We start from the raw sequence: 18,985 nt of genomic DNA, 5'->3' as shown, positions 1-18,985 counted from the left end.
TAAAATTATATAAGAGTTCACTTTATTATTCCCTATTGCAAGTATGAATACTAAAAGAGAAAAATTTAAATAGCGTCTTCGGGAACTTTATGAGCGGATTATAAAAAGAGGTTTGAAGAAGTCATTTGAAATATTTGGGTTATTTATTTTCTCTTTGAGAAGCTTGAGAGCTTTGGCTTTCATTTACAGGAAATTTGAGAATGAAAAACCTTTGAAATCAATAGATTGGACGAAAACCCAGCTCCACATTGAGAGGCGAATCTACCCAGGTTCATCATTGAGTATATTTGCAGGTTTTACATCATTTGGTGCTTCAACCAGTTAGGGTTAGAAAGAAAGAAACTCATATCAGCTATAGTTTGAAGTTTATTTACAGAGTCATTTGCAATCAAATTATAATTTTTAAGAGTTTGCATCTGCTGCAATAAACAGAGTGGTCTTGTGCATTGATTGGGTTTATTTATGGTGCATATTTTTTTGAATTATGAACTATTTGAGTTTGGTGAAGAATAACTTCTATCTTTGTCCACCTTCAGTCTGCTGTTCAAAATGGAAGATGTTTTCTAGAAGCTGGAAATAAATCTGTTTGATATTGCAGTTCCTTAACCATTGGTAGCAGAGTTTTTATGTCCAATTTAAAGGTTTGGCTAAAGGGGACATCATTTTTTTTTGTAGATTTTATTGACTGTCATCTCAGGGCTTGGCTGCAAGTGATTGGAACAGTATTGCTGCTGGGGTTGGCTAACAATAGTTTTCAAAGACTCTACTATGGATGCATGTGATAAGACTCTAGACTTCCATGGGTGTTGATGCTTGCAAATTACAATCAGCTCTGCATTTGTAGATCTGCAAATTGGTGACCAGTCAACCTTTTGATTTGTGAAATCTGATTTGAAACTATGCTCCACGGAGTTTCGGGTATAGGGACAGTCGGGGACGACTTTTAATAAGATAGGGGAATTTCTAAAATTCTAGAGAAATTTCAAATATGCATTTTATACAATTGATAAAGCATGCATCATAGACATTAATCGTTAAGCAGATTAACAAAATTCAAATGCATCCATTGTCAAAGATGTTGCAGGGTTCGCATCCTGTAGGCTCGCACCCGGTGTGGGTGCATTTTTGGGAGTCAATTAGTGCACACAGGGTGTCTGCCCAGCCATGTGGGTCTGCTACGGTGTGCAAACCCGCACATTCAGGCATGTGCGCACCCTCTACGCCCCCAGCTTGACCTCAGTGCACTCAAAGGTCCACGTCTTAAATGTGGCATAATTAATTTTTTTTTGAAACTTTTTTGTTACCCCGAAAATGGCCGTTTTTGAGGCCTTCCAAAACAAAAACATATCATTTTACCTTGTAAATTTTCCTCTCCATTTTGGCATTTTGAAGGGAGATGGGTTGTATTTGAAGTAGATATGAGTGATTAAAGGCTGTCAATCCCGTTTTTGAAGGAAATGTCCAAAAAAGTGGACTTTCCCAAGCCAAAAACATGTGTTTTGGGCTAAAATTTGTCACTTTTGCATGATGTACCCAAACTCCTTGTAAAAGGAAGTAATGACACAGTTTTAGGTTCCAAAAACATGTGCTTTTGGACCAAAAATCACCACCCTCTCCAAATGCATGTATTTGTGAGTAAAGATGTCCTTTTACATTGCAAAAGCTTGTGCTTTTGAGGGAAAATCGCCACTCTTGTGCTTTGAAGTTATAAAATCACTAAGGACGCACTTTTTGGAGATGAGAGCATGTACTTTTGGGTCCAAAATCGCCACCCATGTGCCTTTTAGTCTAAAAACATGTAAAATAAGTAATGACGTGCTTTTGAATAGAAAAAGCATATGCTTTTGACACAAAAATCGCCACCCTAATGCATTTTAACACTAATACTAGTAATGATGTATTTTTTGGGATGAAAAGCACATGTTTTTAAACCCAAAAAGCCCACAATATGCATAAACACATTCAAAACCTCTTATAGAAGAAGTAATGATGTGTTTTTCAAGAAGAATAACACATGCTTTTGTAATTGTGTAATGTCCCCTTTTTCTGGGACATTAAAAATTGATAGGCTAATCTAATATATAACCTTTGAGGACTTAATACAGAATTATTAAGTCAATTTTAATTAAAGGAGAGTGAATAAGAGATGAGTGGCTTGAGGGACAGGGACAAGAATACAGATGCTGAAGTGTCACAAGTTGGGTCTTTAAAAGGCGGAGAAGAAGCTCATTTCTTTATGCTTGGTTTATGATTCAGATTTCAGTTTCTTTCTTGAGAGATTTATTTGGAAAGCTTCAGCTTTCATCCGGCTTGAGGACGTAAACTCTTGTGCCAATAGATAGTGGACACAAACCCACTATCCGTGGAGACGTTACACCAAGTGTCTCACATGTGCTTACATGTTCTTCTCTTAGTATTCCATTCTGGCTGTAAAAATTTTGTTTAAGATTGGATTTTTGAATGCTAGTTATTGTATTGCTGATGTATAATGCAATAACATATTCTAAGGTATTTTATGAGAATCTACTGGTTTATGTTGTTGGTTTATAATGCATCTTCATATGTTTACGTTCTGAAAATTATTTGAGATATAATCAAGCCAATATCCATTTGGGATACTACAGTGGTATTAGAGCTTTGAACCTGTCATCTTGTGTGGTATAATTAGCGATTTGACCACGAACATTTCTACAGAAAGGTTATCTAAGACTTTAAAGCATTTGACGAGAATGTTTGAGTAGAAATGAAGAAATTTATTGTTGCTTCCGTTTATATATTTCATTCATAATTTTGTAAGCCGATAATAATAATAATGTCAGTTGGCATGGGTTTCACAAATAGTAACATGGAGACGCGTCTCGCCCCCCCTCCCCCATCCCCCTTTTGTCCCACGTCTTGGAGACTTGGATGCACTGGGGACTTGGGGGCTCTGTCCCCTCGTCCCCAACGACGCCACCAGATTCCACCACCTCCATCGAGGATGTGGAACGTCCTGATGTTGACTATTTTCTGATTCGACTATTTATGTTAAATGTTTGATGTTCTAATTCCATCCAATGTTCAAGTATTTACTCTTTTACATCTTTATATCTTATATTGCATTACATCTTTTCATAACTAGCATTTAAAGTACCATATGTGTATACATATACACACCCCCTCCTATCCCCCCCATCGTCCCCTCGCCGGCCCCCACCGTCCCCAAATTAAGGCTCCTTTGCCCCCCTGTCATGAGAACTTGTCCCCCCGTTCTTCTGTCCCCCCATCCCCCAGGGTGGTGTAACTATGGTTTCACATGAAATCTCTCTCATCGAACAAGTTTCTGGAGGGAGCATTTTAATAGTTCTATGCATGTTCAAAGGACTCAATTCATAAGCTGAACAAAACTGCAAAGCAAATATCTTTCCATTGTTAGAGTGGCGAAATCAAGCTGAAGAAATAATTTCAGAATGTTGGCTTTGATTGGAGAAACAATGGAAGGCTGGGAGAGGTGGAATGATATATTTTGTTCATTACAGTGAAGTGTTTTTGACAAAGTCATCTTGTCAATTGTTTCAATGGATTGAATAAGAAATCGTTTTGTTTTTCCAAGGCTCGGAGCTTATATTAAAGAGGCATATATTGAACAAATATTTATTTAACAAGTGGCAGATATAAATTACGGGTTGCCTCTAATATAACTATAGTCCAGCGAAACAGTAGTTCAAACATGTATTGTACACTTCGAAGATATCAATGAGAAAATATAAGGAGTATATTTGGACTTGATGTTATATTAAGTCATTCTAATTTAATTGGGCATCCTCATTGGTTGGTTAGTCTTCAAGAAACCTTACCAGTATTTCATATAATATTTCCTGTTTGGCATGAATATGGTTTTTGTGTAGAGGGATTGCGGAGGTGACGAAAGGTCCTTAAGAGAAGTGGCATTCCTTGCCGTTTTGACAAAATTGTAGAAAAAATGTAGAGTTTCCAGAAACACTATTATTGTCGTTTGTTTCCCAAATTGTTATCAGCAAACGAGAATGTTTGGGCAAAGACTAATTGAAGTGTAATGTTTTGGTTGATGAATTTATTAGAAATGATTGCATAACCTTCCTTTTGTTTGTTGTGAATGATTGAAGAGAATGATAGGTGCATTATCAAACCCACCAGTTATTAGCGTTACTGACAAAAGATCCAAGGTGTTGTAATTGTCAGGAAGCGTTACTAAATTGAGAGGGTAATAATCTTTTAAGGCATTAGCAGCATTGCCGTTTCATAGACTTGAATTAGTTTTGCTGAGGGACTTCACATTTTTTGGCATGTCTCTTCATCTTTCAAGGTTGGAAATAATCTCTAAAGACGGATTATATGTGTTGAAGCTTATTTAAACGTCTCCTTGTGCATACTTTGAGAAATGTTTTCATAAATCATTCTGATTGCACATGCTGTGAATGATGTTTTGAGAAAATATTTGCAAAGGGAAATGTATATAAGCAAAGCTTGAGCAAGGAAAATGGGAACAGGCAGAGCCAACTAAGTGAAGTCAAATGCTTTCATTGGGCTTGAACCAGATTGCTGTTTTATTTATGGGTGGAATGAAGACGTAACATCAAAACTCCTCTTCATAATTTGTATCTACTTGGACATAAATGACCGAAATAGTTACTAGTGTCAGGGCCAATTTGGCCGTAGGTTGTCAGAAATTTTATTGGAAAAGAGAAGTGACTTCTCATTTCTCTTGACAACAAATAAAATGATAAGTAGGAGATAATAAGGCGCAACACTTGGTGAAGGTTTTGCAAATGGGGATGCAAGCTTTGGGTTTAACCATGGAGGAAACTCCGTAGTTGAGCGCGCTCAGGTTGGAGTAGTACTGGGATGGCTGACCTCCTAGGAAGTCTCAGTGTTTGACCCCTATGAGCATCACCTAGATCCAATGAGTGCTAAGTGTTCCATTTATTCTCATGAGAGATGGATTCATGTTGAATAGCTACTCATGAAACATGGGTCAATGAGTTTGACTGAAAATCACATAGTTAAATCTTGATAGCAATATTATAACAAATAAAATGTTATTGGTTCTTGGGCAACGAAAACTCTGATGATTAATATTGGTTTGAAGATTAATATTAATCATATATGGTATGAAGATTTTAGGAGTCACCATGAATAATTTATATTTGCAGAGTTTGGATAAATCTTCCATAAGAAAAACTCAATTTTTATGCCTCCTATTGTGAAGTGTTGATTATGTGATGCTTTGAAATTCATATATGTGGATGATTTGATTAAATTTTGGGGTTGGTAGCATATAAGCGAAATAAAGATACCGTCAATGATCAGGAGAGATATTGGCAACAGACGCGTCATTGCTTGAACTTTCTCCGAATTTCCAAAAAATATTGGTTCCGAACAATTTTGGAGTGCTGCATGACAAACTAAAATGAATCTGCAGTGAAATTCATGTCACAAGAATACAGTGTGGAAGGAATCAACACAACAGATGGTTTATGGGGATGCAGGTGAAATGAGGAAATGAAATCTTTGCAAGGTTGAAGATGCTGGGATAGTGCAAATTCTGTTGTGCTCGACAGCCACATACTATGCACATGAGGTAACTCGATATAGCGAAACATCATCAACAAGGAATGCATTGTTGCCAATTTTTTAATTTGCTGCTGGTAGTTGGTTTCCATTGTATGCTTCAGAAGTTCAACGGTTTAGCATAACTAGTCTATAGAGTGACCGTTGTTCGACAATCTTCACCAACAATTCACATAGAAGGTGGGCTGCAAGAAGAAAATTTGACAGGATTTGAGATGACATTGGGTTCTTTAGGAAGTTCCTAGCATGCATATGTGAGTTTTGAGTTTCATTACAGGAACTAGAATTTCTAGTGTGTGCAACAATCCTAAGGACTCCAGACCACTGACTTAATTTATGTTTTGCTCCTTGGCATAACAGTGAGTTTTCTCTCATGGCTCATATTCTCTCCGACAATTGCACAAAGATTAAATATTTTGGGGTTAATATACTTCATGAGATAATCTGTTTGGAACGTTGGGAGATCTATGTTACTACAGGTTGGTCTGCAGTTGTTGATTGAACTGCTCTATGAATTAAACTTATATCCTGTGTGCACCATTCTGTTGGCATATGATAATAGACCCAGGAATGTGTTGAAGTTTTACAATTGTATTTTTCGAACCCACAGCTGTGTAGTTTTGATCATTCTGGGAGTGTTTGAATCATTGAAGTATTTTCATTGAGTTGCAGTTCACTATATTCAATCTGGGTTAGAATTAGATTTTTCCAGGAGAAACATAGGCCAGTATTGAAAATTTATATTCTGCATTGCTACTATTATTTGAGTATAAGGTTTATATGCAGAGTTGTTAGGGGTGCATACTAGCAGTTTGAAAAATTCATTAGGAAGGCAAAAATAAATAAATATACAAAACAGGGGTATATGGTTGGAAGTAAAATTTGACAAATGGATGATATAAAAAACAGTGTCTTCTCAGAGGAATTTAACAATACATTCAATGATGCTCAGCTAAGAGACTTGTAGAAAGAAAAACAATTGGGTTGGCTATACATACTTGGGTTGCAACTAGAACACATGGAATCCTCAAATGATGTTCTCTCTAAATTGGAAGAGAGAGAAACATATTTGACCAATGTATAGCAGGCAGATTGTAGGCTCACGAATTGGGCTTTACAGTCTACAGTGGTAACCTTGGTCCAGCCCGAGTTCATGAAACATCCACATAAAGATGTGAGGCTTGTAGTTGCTTTATGTCTCAGCAAGATTATGCGAATGACAACCCCTATAGCAGCCTATAACGATGATGTGTTGAGGAAAGTTCTGCAGTTGATTGTGGGAAACTTAGAGCGATTACATGATGACAAAGATACTGCTTTTGCAAAGAAAGTTAAAATTTTAGATATTATGGCAAATAAGAGAATCATTTATATTATGATTGATCTTGAATGCAACAATTTAATTCTTCAACTATTAGAATGCTTCTTGTTTGAAATTGGGAAGCACCATTCAGGAAATGTAAAGACTTGTATGGGCACCATTATATCCTCAATTTATGATGTAGATGTTAAAATCTACAAGATGTTGTAGACAACCTTGTTAGCTTTTTGGAGGATGGAACATTAATATTGCGAATGATTGTTCAAGTTGATGCTCTCGTCTACAGCCTTTGAGCTTGTGGAGGAAGTAATTAAGCATATAATCAACTAATTTCAAGATCGCATGACAGATAGTGAGCTAATCTTCATGGGTTTACCGGTTAAAGGGACTCCTATGAGGCTTTATGGGAATTACAACAGTGAGGAGGAAGGTAAAGTAATTCAGACTAGCGATAGGAAGAATATGGATAAGGAACATACAAGTTTCTATATTGGTGATTTGGAGGTTAGCCTTGACAGACATGTTGATGAGGTTGGTTCTACTCAAAGTAAGATCATGTTGAAATCTTTGAATGGGAAATGTTTGCATAAGAATGATGTCATAGTAACAACTTTGCCTTTGCATTCAGAGCAAAGGAGCAAGGAAATTAAGGCATATGATTATATTCTTGAGTGGTGTGATGAACCATGTGTTTCTTATACACATGATATGAATTTAGAGGAACAATCCAAGATGACACTGCAAGACAATGAGTTGTATCAACATGACAATAATGAGACGCATGCCTTAAAGAACCAGCTGAAAGTTAGTGAAGACATGGTTGTGACATCTTTTGTACGTTATGATAACACTCACAAGACTATTGAAGATCTCTATTGGAAGGCTCAAAGGGGAGTGGAAGGAGATTTACTTGTTGCTACTTGCAGGTAGTCGAAACAACCCTTGAATCTATGAAATTAGATTATTTATGCTTGCTTTTCAACAGGGATTATATCCTTAAGGTTGCTGGAATATATGTTGATTAGTTGAGTAAAGGAAAGAATAAGATTGTGGAGCTCAGTAGGAAACTTAAAGATACTCAGGAGGCAATTGGATGATACACAGGTTGTTCTTCATGAAGCATAAAATTAGGTTAGGGTCACAAATCAAACTAGGGAACATGAGAGTAAAGAGAGGCAAGAGTTTTTCCAAGAATTAATTAATGAACTAGATAGCATTCAACAGACTTATGATTTAGATAGTTGTCTCAAGAGACCAAGTACCAAAATTTCAGATCACAGTCAACTACTAGACAACCTTTTGTTTGAAGTAGATGCTGATTGGATAATGGAGAATCTGCTATTTGAGTTTGATGATGGCACACTCATTGATATTGCTCAAGAGTTTCAGACTGATATTTGTTGCAACCAAGAGGTTGCCCTTTTGACAAAGGGACATAACGCTGATTACAAATCAACCTTGGATAGAGATGTGGCGAGCAGTATAGCTAGAGTGCATACAGTGAGAGGAGCAACATTGTGGCAGTTGAGCAGCTGGGGTATTCCACCCGTTATAGGCACAAAGCAACAAGATATTACAGATAGTTGGGAAGGTGGATGACCTTTTTATTTAAGGGATTCGGGAGGAATATTCCCATGGTTCGTAATGTTTCCAGGGGTTGGTTGGCACATAGTTGAGTTCCCACAATTATTTGACCACAGTGGTGCTTATGATCTCAATTGGAGTGAGATTCTTAATCAGATTGAGGATCTTCTTGTATATGATGGTAGAACACGACAGGGTGTGTAGATTGAATATGCACATGGGATGGTTTGGGATCCTGGCATTAGCATGCTTGATGTATTGTTATCAAGGGAGGACCATGAATGGCTTTGCATTTCTCAGTCCTTTGTTCATATCATAGTAGCACATCGAATTGTCAAAGCATTATTCATGTTGTTGATATGGGACCTAGGTATCGTGGTCGCATGCTTGCAGTCGTTTGAGGGCAAACAATCTCGAGAGAGGAGGATCGTAATGTCCCATGTCCCCTTTTTCTGGGACATTAAAAATTGATAGGCCAATCCAATATATGACCCTTGAGGACTTAATACAAAATTATTAAGTCAATTTTAATTAAAGGAGAGTGAATAAGAGATGAGTGACATGAGGGACAGGGACAAGAATACAAAAGTTGAAGTTTCATAGTTTGGGTCTTTAAAAGGTAGGGAAGAAGCTCATTTCTTTATGCTTATTTTATGATCCAGATTTTAGTTTCTCTCTTGAGAGAGTTATTTGGAAAGCTTCAGCTTTCATCCAGCTTGAGGACATAAACTTTGGTGCCGGTAGACAGTGGATGAAAATCCATTGTCCGTGCAAACGTCACACTAGGTGTCTCACAGGTGCTTACAGGTTCTTTTCTTAGTATTCCAATCTGGCTGTAAAAATTATGTTTAAGATTGGATTTTTGAATGCTAGTTATTGTATTGCTGATGTATAATGCAATAACATATTCTAAGGTATTTTATGAGAATCTACTGGTTTATAATGCATCTTCATATGTTTATGTTCTGAAAATTATTTAGAGATAAAATCGGGCCAATATCCATTTGGGATTCTACAAATTGCATGTGCTTTTGAGTTCAAATTCCCCACTTATATGCATTTTAACACTAGCTCAAGTTAATAAACACATAATGAACTTTAAAAACACATTTGTACATGCTTTTGGGTTCAAAATCCCCACTTATAATCACCTAAATGATTAAATAACATGGTATTTTATTTAAAAAGCCACTTATATGTTTTTAGGACTTAAATTCATTTGTAGTGGGTTTTTAATAGGTGTTAAGCATGTTGATATATGCTTTGAATGATGAAAACCCCACCATTATGCATTTTTAATGTCTCATGTAATTAAATAAAATAAAATAATTATAGTTTTCAATAAAAGAACATGAAAATAGACTTAAAAGGCTAATTTTCATAAAGCATTAAAAACTATGGTCAATGCAGCTCAGAATGAGCTAATTTTTTTAAATAGATGTAAAAGTCTACGTGAAATATCAAATATAATTTTATTTATGTGTTTGCCAATAAAAAGCCCTCTTTTGGAGGTTTTTTAATCACGACGTGCTATTGTTCTGAAATCCCCACCTTTTCCTTCACACCTTGAGCTAGGCAACTCCATTTGAGGCCTACATTAGCTTGAAACAAGCAGGATTGCAAGGACTATTAACATAAGGCAAAAACAATACTCAAAACTATTGACAACAAGAATAAAAACACACAAAAGATGTGAAAGTTTACCAAAAATCAAGCGTCTACAATTAGAGAAGAAAAACTCTTTCTTGCAAACATTGGGAATTAAAATTGACAACAACTTTCAAAAGAAACACACTAACAAAGTTACATAGGGTACAATTCAGGGATAAGGAATTTCCTTAATGATGTTTTATCAATACATAAGAAACGGAGAGGCTATACCTACAAATTCATGAGAAAATTGCATAGGGTTGCTTCAATTTTGTGATGTCTAAATTGAGGACAACACAAACACATGAAACATTCAAATGGCAGAATGTTACTTTATTGATTATACTAAAGTTTTACATTAACATCCATATCCACATTCCTCTCCCTCTCTTGTTGCGATTTCCATACAAATAGACTCGACATGGTTGGTTTAGTCTCCTATAGTCACTAATTGATGACACAGCTCACACCCCTTCAGAACAATGTATTATTGACTAACAAAAGTCTCAATAACTATTCATGGTATAATTGCTGCCTATAGTGACTAAATTTTCCAGCTCAATGGTAAGCTCTTTATTGAATTCACTCTAGACTTGCCTGTTTGGGTTTATGTCAAAAAGGGCTTTCCCAAGGTTTTTGGTCTAAGACAATCAGATAACAATTTTGATGTTCACAAGAGAAAAGATCAATATTTTCGAATGCTTTCCCCAATCACCCCCAATGCCTCTTAAAAAACCTTCGATTCACAGGGATGCCAACAACATTACCAAACGACCGGGAGTTTACAAGTTTATTGACCGTTACCAAATGTAACCACTCAGCCATTGGACCAACAGACAGGATGAAATTAATTCATTTTAAACTTACGCCAAAAATGTTCATCGATATTCTGCAGAAATGATGTGGGCAGCATGCCCCCACACTGAAGCAAAGGTGGCGCCATCACATTATAATTAAAATATTCAACAAGGAACCTTATAAAGGAGCTCTTCAATCTTCACATTAATTCTTTAATTTAAATAACTTACTTGCATGTCCAAGGATAGAGACCTCTAATGCAACCACAAACATCCCTTAGGTGGATAAATTAGCCTATTGGGATGGATAATAGGCTATTTGCGCAACCAAGTGGTTACATTAGGGACGGGGACATGAGAGAAAGCCAATTTTTTTTTAATGACATTTCAGCTTGAAATTCATCTCACATTGCATTCCTATCCTCCCATACTTTTATGATATTCTTGATCAGTAGGTTTATTTCCCATTAAATTCTATTTATTTGATTAAAGTTGGGCACAGGAGGCCTATATTTATTAAAAAAAAAATCAAAGCTAGGCATAGGAGAGCTAGAGATTTCAGATCATTTATCTATGTAATGGTCAACTGAGGTGGGTGTCTCTTATGTTAGTGTAAGAACATATACTTTGGGTGTTGGTCAAGAATTTGGTTTGTTCCTAATGAGGGATAGATAATATTTTTGTACCTGTTTTTATGTGGGATGGCTATGAGATCTAATTTTCATTATTGTAGATCTTTCTAAGAGAGTTGATATAAAACATATCAGAAATTCTCCGTGTCATTATTTGTAGCCTAAGCGTGTTTTCTAGTTTTTCGATTGCTAAAACATTAATCCTATCTGTATTGACATTGTTAAATAAATGATCAGTTATGGTTATTGAAAAGTTTCATTTATTGGTTTGTATAATTGGCCTTCTTATGAGTTTAAATATATGCTTAGTACTAAATGTAGAGAGAGTGAAATAGAGTGAATCTCATTCTTTTGTTATTTATTGCAGATTTTGGTTCGGAGGCTTGTTCAAGGTGAGATTAGTAACCCCCTTTATCCTATGTTGTTACTGGTGAAAAGATCATTTTAAGCATGTATAAAAATGCAATGAATAATCACATTTCAGGATACCTAAAAGCAAAAATAGTTTTCGTTAATCAAAGGTTCTGGGACACTAGGTCAAATTTTCTATTATCAATACCAATCATAATCTAACTCTATTTTATCCCTGAACATTGACCATGAAAACAACCCCTTGATTCATTGAAAAGAGCTATTTTAAGAAAATATAATTTTAGGTTTTAGTTGGTAAAGATCTCATTAATTAATATCATAAGAGTTAGACATCTTGTGCCTACTTGAATAATAGAAGTAGTTATATCAATGTTCACAGGTGAGAAAAATAGGTCCATGGGACTAAGAAACACAACTAAAATGATAACAACAGGGAACCATAAAGAGGCTTAGTAAAATATAACTAAAAGAAAACAAACTCTGAACGACATTCTGACAGATAAAAGCAAGTCAACATAGATAGGAAATCCAAGCCCTTTTAGGAAGGAAAGAATTTGCGAGACCACCAAGATGATTAGAAGTAGCTTCTAAACAGTCCAAATATTCAAGAGAAAGGACTAATTGTTGAAGTAAACATGGCTAAAAGTGCTAGAGTGATGTTTCGTTTGGGGATATCAGTATATTTTGCCCTAAAAGTACAATTCCAGCTAGAATAGAAAATATAGAATATATAAGAATACAAATTTACTGATTGAAACACCTTTGATAAGAGAAAGCCTGGTCTAGGTCCTACGCACAGTATTGGTTGCTGGAAATTGACATTTAATCATAAGCCATAATATCAGATAACATACTAATCATTAGTAAACACCATGGTATCCAGAAAACATTATTCATATCGAAATCCAATTAAATCATTGCCTTTTCAAAGTAGGCTCTTATAATAGCTTGTTAGAAATTCGTTGAAATGTATCTAAACTTCTGTCTAATGATTTGGTGCCCTTGTACTGCAACGGCATGGAATGTGGGTTGCCCTTCTGTACCTCAGCTCACGTTGGACTTTGGCTGTCCTCCTTGTTCAAGCTCTAGAGCATGTAAGGCCAGTTTTTCATTCCACCTCTTGGCCCATGGACAGTAAGGGCAAACAAGTCCATTGGCCTATGAGCATCACATTATTTAGGGTTGGTGTGCTTAATGGAATCTCAAGCCCAAGGGCATACTAAGTCGCTTGGCCCACAAGCATAACAATAATCTTGCGGTCATGTACTTTAGGTCTTGCTAACCCAGAAAGCTGGCCATCCTTCCTATTTGCAATCCTTTTCCTGTAAATTTGGAAGGGAGTGTCCTACAAATGTAATGACGTGTTTTTGAGGAATAAAAATACACGCTTTTACAATGGCATGTGCTTTTGGGTTGAAATTCCCCACCTATATGCATTTTACAATTAACTCTAGTTAATAAATGCATTAATAAACTTTCAAAACACAAAACACGTGCTTTTGGGCTGAAATACCCCACTTTTAACCACTTAAATGATTAAATAGAATATTATTGTATTTAAAAAGTCCATGTATATGCATTTAAGACTCTTAAATTTATTGGCAGTGGGGTTTGAATAGGTGTTTAACATGTTGATATATGCTTTGTGATAAAAACCCCACCTTTATGCATTTTTAATGTCTCATGTAATTAAATTTAATAAAATAGCTATAATTTTCAATAAAGTATCATAAAAATCGAATTAAAAAGGCTAGTTTTCTTAGAACATTAAAAACTATGGTCAAATCAACTCATAATGAGTTAAAATTTTAAAATGGATGCCAAAATTATTTTTAAATATTAAATATAATTTTATTCTGTGCTTTTACCAATAAAACCCCACTTTAGGGTTTTTTTTTAATCACGACAATCTTTGGCTTAAAAACCTCACCTTTTCCTTTATAGCTTGAGCTAGGCAACTTCATTGAAGGCCTAAGTTTTCTTGAAACGAGCAGGATAGCAAGTCTATTAACATAAGGCAAGAATAAGACTCAAAAATATTTAGAACAAGAAGAAAAACAAACAAAAGACACTAAAGTTAACCAAAAATCAAGCGTCTGCAATTAGAGAAGAAAACTCCCTTTTTGCAAACATTAGGAATTAAACTTGATGGTAACTTCCAACAGAAACGCACCAATAAAGTTAGATAGAATACAATTTGGGGATAATGAATTGCCTTAATGATGCCTTATCAATACATTAAAACAAAGAGGCTATACCTACGAATTCATGAGAAAATTGTGTAGGGTTGCCTCAATTTTGGGAAGTTGTGTAGGGTTGCCTCAATTTTGGGAAGTCAAAATTGAGGATAACACTATCCTTAGAAGGCTAAAACAAAGTGATCATTTGAGTTACAAGGCAATGCAAATTGACATTGGGTTTTCTTTGGATTTTTGTCGCAATATTTTAATATCCTCCCTTAACTATCATCGTTCTAACTCCTCTATAGAAAATGTTACCTACATGCATTTTGGTCACAAATTCGCTTCGGAATTCTTTGCACATGAGCATGTTGCAGAGACCCTTCTTGATTATGTAGAACTTCTAGATATGACTAGGACCACAATCCTTTCAACTTGAGGTTGGGTAACAAAGATTTATCTCTCTATTTGTAGGTAGAGACATTGATATTAGCTTTTCAAACTAAATCATGATTTTAAATTAAAATTGGTGAACCCCCCACTAAAGATAAACAACCATTTTTTTTTTAAGAATCACTAAAAACTTTTGCAAAGAGCACTACAACACAAGCATTAACTACAAGAAACCATGATCTTTGTGGAAACAATTATCAACCCTCCAATGATTTTTCATTTAAAAAATTAAAAAACTGTGAGACCAACAACACTAGTTATAATTTTTTTGGAAAAAATAAAAAAGCCCAGATATGATTTTAAAGTAGAAAATTGAAAAAAACTAAACAAGATTTTTGAGGGGAAAACCTAGACAAATTTTTTGAGATGAAAATAAAAAAAAGTCAAACAATCTTTAAGGCGATGCGCTTGCTTTGTTTCGCCTGCCCACGTGCCATTCATGGCTGCCGCTAGGGTTGCTGAATCTTCTGTATTGCTGAGTCTCCTCCCATCTCATCTTGTCTGGTGCTCCCACTTTTTGCTGGCTTCGGTTCTTGTTTGTTTTCCTGCGTGGTTGATCTTTTACGCACGCTTGAACTTGCGTTCATACCTCATTTTCTTTTGCATGCGACGTACTCTATGTTCATACCTCATTATCTTCTGCACACAGTTATACCTGGTTGATTTCTCATACACACTTGAACCTTCGTTCATACCTGTGGGGTGTACTTCATTCTCAGGTTGTGGACAAGCTATATTCTGTGCCTCTTGGTCTTTCTCGACAAGTGTGTGTAATTTGCATTGTGGTGGCTGCCTGGCATTTGTTGCTCTTGGTCCTTGCACTTTTTCTCTTTGTGGGGTCTTTCTGCTCTGTTCTTTGGTGCTGTGGCGAGTTAGGCTATTTTGTACACCCTTGCTATGTGTTGCTCTCCTTGCAATGTGACTTTACTAGTTTTATATTTCTTGGAAGGACGCTGTGGTTAAGTCTCTACTTCACCTAGGATGTTGGCTTTTGTTGAGGCTCCTCCTTCTCAACCGCTTCCTTCCTTGACTTATCGGAAGTTGTTCGAACGTCTATTAAAGCTTGGAACTGAAACTGCGTGTATCAAGTCCAACTTAGGGTTGGTCATTGGGTAGCTAGGAGAGTTAGACACCATAAATGATAAGCAAATTGAAATTGTGGCTCAACACTGCTCCCTATTGATGAAAATTGAGCAAAAAGTTAAAACTTGGGCTTCCTTGTGCAACAATACTAGGGCTGCACCTCTTTTGGGTATTGAGAAGTTGTTTCAAGGGATGATTAATGAAAAACAAGTGAGGTGTGCTCGTGAACTCAATTTGCAGGCTAGGGGCCTTCCTGCCTCCTTGGTAGACCCCACTTCAGCCGGTCACTCCTTCCTTTGTGACCAACTTGGTATCCCCGATATTACATTGGATAAATGCTGACTCAATCAGGATAATACTCTCTACCTTCGGTTCTTCTCTCTATCTGACAAGTTGTGGGCTCTTAGAGCTCACAGGTGGCAGAGCTGAAACACACTAGGGGCCTTGTTGCAAAGGCTAGGTGCAATGGTAGACGGTGATTTAGAACCTCAAAGCAGTGATTCGTGACTACTCCCCAGTGGTTGGGAACTGAGGATGACCCCCATGGCCAAATGATTGTCTGGCCAATAGTTACACGAGTGAGCCCTCGTCTTGCTCTCTTCTTATTAATTGTTGGAATGGGAATGACTCTTTATGGTCCTTAACTGGTCTTCTTTGGGATGTAGTGGGGTTTGCAGACATTCTAGATGTTATTGAGACTTGCCAGAACCCTGTCCGTCCTCTTCTTGGGCATTGTTGTTTGCCAGACTGCTGGAATGGGAATGACTTTATGGTCCTTAACTGGTCTTCTTTGGGATACAGTGGGGTCTGTAGAAATTCTGGATGTTACTGAGACTCATGAGAGTCCCGTTTGTCCTTTTCTTGGGCATTGCCGATTGCCAGTGGTTGTCTATTTGTAGTGATGAGGTCCACGATTTTGGGGGAGTTTGTGGTTCTAGTGGTGTTGCTTGTTTAGCCAGAGATGGTCTTTTCAGTTCTATCTCAATTGTTCACTCCAACATCTATGCTAGATTATTGTAGATCTATATTGGTCATGCGAGTCACCATCATAGTGATATCTTTGTGGTTGTTTGTTACTTTCCACCAATCTCTTCGCTATATGCCATTCACAAAACTGAGGACAAGGACCCCTTTATGGACATGCACGAGTGCATCTCCAAGTTTGTGGCTATGGGTGATATCATTATTTTAGGGGACTTTAATGCATGTACTAGGGATCTTCAGACTCCTCTTCATGACAATGGATCTGATCTTACCTACATCACAGAGATTGATCCAGCCAGCATGGGCCTACAAAATACCTTTGAGGATTTTCGTGGGCCTCTCTCTAGTTATGGTTGCCACCTCCTTCATTTTGTGTGTTATGGGCTCGTGACTTTGAATGGCCTCTCATGTTTTCCTGGCTCCGAGCTCTTTACTTGTTGGCCTCACTGTGGTAGTACTAGTGTGGTGGACTATGCAATTACTCATGCCTCCTTCACTCCCTTCGTTCGTAGTTTTACTACCTCTTGACTTTCGTTGGCTGATTATGCCCTCCTCAAACTCACCATTCATCCCCTCTTGCCCAACCCTCTCTCATTGTGCCCCACCTCCGCATCCTCTTCCTCTTCTCAGAGAGTGACCAAGACCTCTTCACCCTCCATCTTAGACTTCTCTTCTCCCCTGACCGCTTCACGGACTCTAGCCAGGTTTCTTCCAAGTTTGACTCATTGGTCACGACGATTTGGGAGTCGACTCTCCTCTCCATCCCACACTGCACAACTCCATCCTCCTGCAACCCCAAACCCTGTGGCACCTACCCTATGAACCAGTAGTGTGATGATGACTGTAAAAACTTTCACCGCTCTTTACACTTGACCTTTGTTGCTTACTCCCCCTCCTACACTTGTCTGTGTCTCCCTTACCACTGCTTTCTTCGGCATAAGAAGCGGCTGTTCATTGCTTCTTAGTGTAGATCCTTTTGTGACTTGCTTATCCACAACACCAAGCTTTTCTGGCGCACCTTGTTCCCCTGTCATTCCCTCCAGACCTCCACCCTTGACCTCTGCTCCTTTACCTCCCATACCTCCGCCCTTTATGATATTCCTGGCCAAATCTCTATTCACCCCACCACATTTCCCATTGCCACATTTTAACCATCTTCAACATTAATGAGCTTATTAGATTTGTGAGATGCAGTAGGGCGGTAGATGAGGAAGGGTTGCAAGCTGAGCTCTTCAAGCTTGACATCCCAATCTTGAGCTCCTTCCTTCCCACGCTCTCTAGGTGGTATGCGCTAGTTTCCCTGATTCTTGGTCGAGGCACGTAATCTATCTGATACATAAGTCTATAGTGACTTCTAGTCCCGATAACTAGAGGACCATCATGATCGGGCACACCTTTGTCAAACTTTATGCCACATCATTGAACACTATCTTATCCAGAGTGCTTGATAGGAGACTTTGTCGAGCTAGGGGCCAAACTGGGTTTCGTGTAGACTATTGGACTATGGACCATATCTTGACTTTGCGTGTTATTATTGAGGAGGCTTGGCACCTCTAGGTGAAAGTCTTCTCCTATTTTGTGGAGTTTCGTAAGGCCTTCGATTCCATTCTGCAAGTGTCCCTCTTCCAAAGACTTAGAGATATTGGGATTTCTGAGATGTTATTGATAGCTATTATGAGGCTCTATTAGATTGTCGAGGGCAGGTTCAGAACTCTAGAGGGTTTCTCCGATCCTATACAAAGCACCATTGGTGTGAAGCAGGGTTGTCCTCTCTCTCCCACCTTATTCGACATCTAAATCGATGAGCTCAAGGCTTTTCTCAAGGATTCTTTGCTCCCCAGGGATGGATGCTACTTGCATCAGGTTATGATCTCCATTCCTCTCTTCACTGATGATGTAATTCTTATGGTCTCTTCTCCAGAGGGCCTTTAAAGGCTTCTTGATGGGCTTGCATCCTTTTGTGACTTATGTCATCTTGTTGTGAACCTGAGCAAGACTCGAGTCATGGTCTTCAACTTCTTGAAGACTTCACATTTGCATTTTTACTGTCAGGGTCAGGAGGTTGAAATTGCTTCCTCTTATACCTACCTCGGGGTTAAGTTCTCTGGACCTCGCTTCAACTTGAGACCAGCCATTTGGCCCAAGATCTGCAAAGGGATGGGTTTGCTTGCCAGGCTGGAGACACATTGCTTCAGACATCATTTTCAGGACACTACATCTAAGTTATTGCTTCTGGACTCATTAGTTAGACTGACTGTTCTCGATGGCTCCATGGTGTGGGGCCCCTTCCTCCTCGATTCGGATTGGGCCTCGATCGAGTGAGTTCAAACGCTTCTCCTT

The 18,985-nt window shown here is 37.6% G+C and overlaps 1 protein-coding gene across 1 annotated transcript in view; it reads left to right on the top strand.

Moving 5' to 3' along the window:
* Positions 1–18,985, top strand: part of LOC149529090 (ABC transporter C family member 2-like) — a 167,619-nt gene that overhangs the window by 61,981 nt on the left and 86,653 nt on the right. The window contains 1 exon segment of the mRNA XM_089811398.1: positions 11,941–11,965. Within this exon segment, the coding sequence (XP_089667524.1) occupies positions 11,941–11,965 (25 nt within the window).

This window comes from Cupressus sempervirens, chromosome 11, assembly GCF_028749045.1.
Source record: "Cupressus sempervirens isolate cs-2001-9-10 chromosome 11, ASM2874904v1, whole genome shotgun sequence".
Lineage (NCBI taxonomy): Eukaryota > Viridiplantae > Streptophyta > Pinopsida > Cupressales > Cupressaceae > Cupressus > Cupressus sempervirens.
This window is presented reverse-complemented; position numbering and strand designations above follow the sequence as displayed.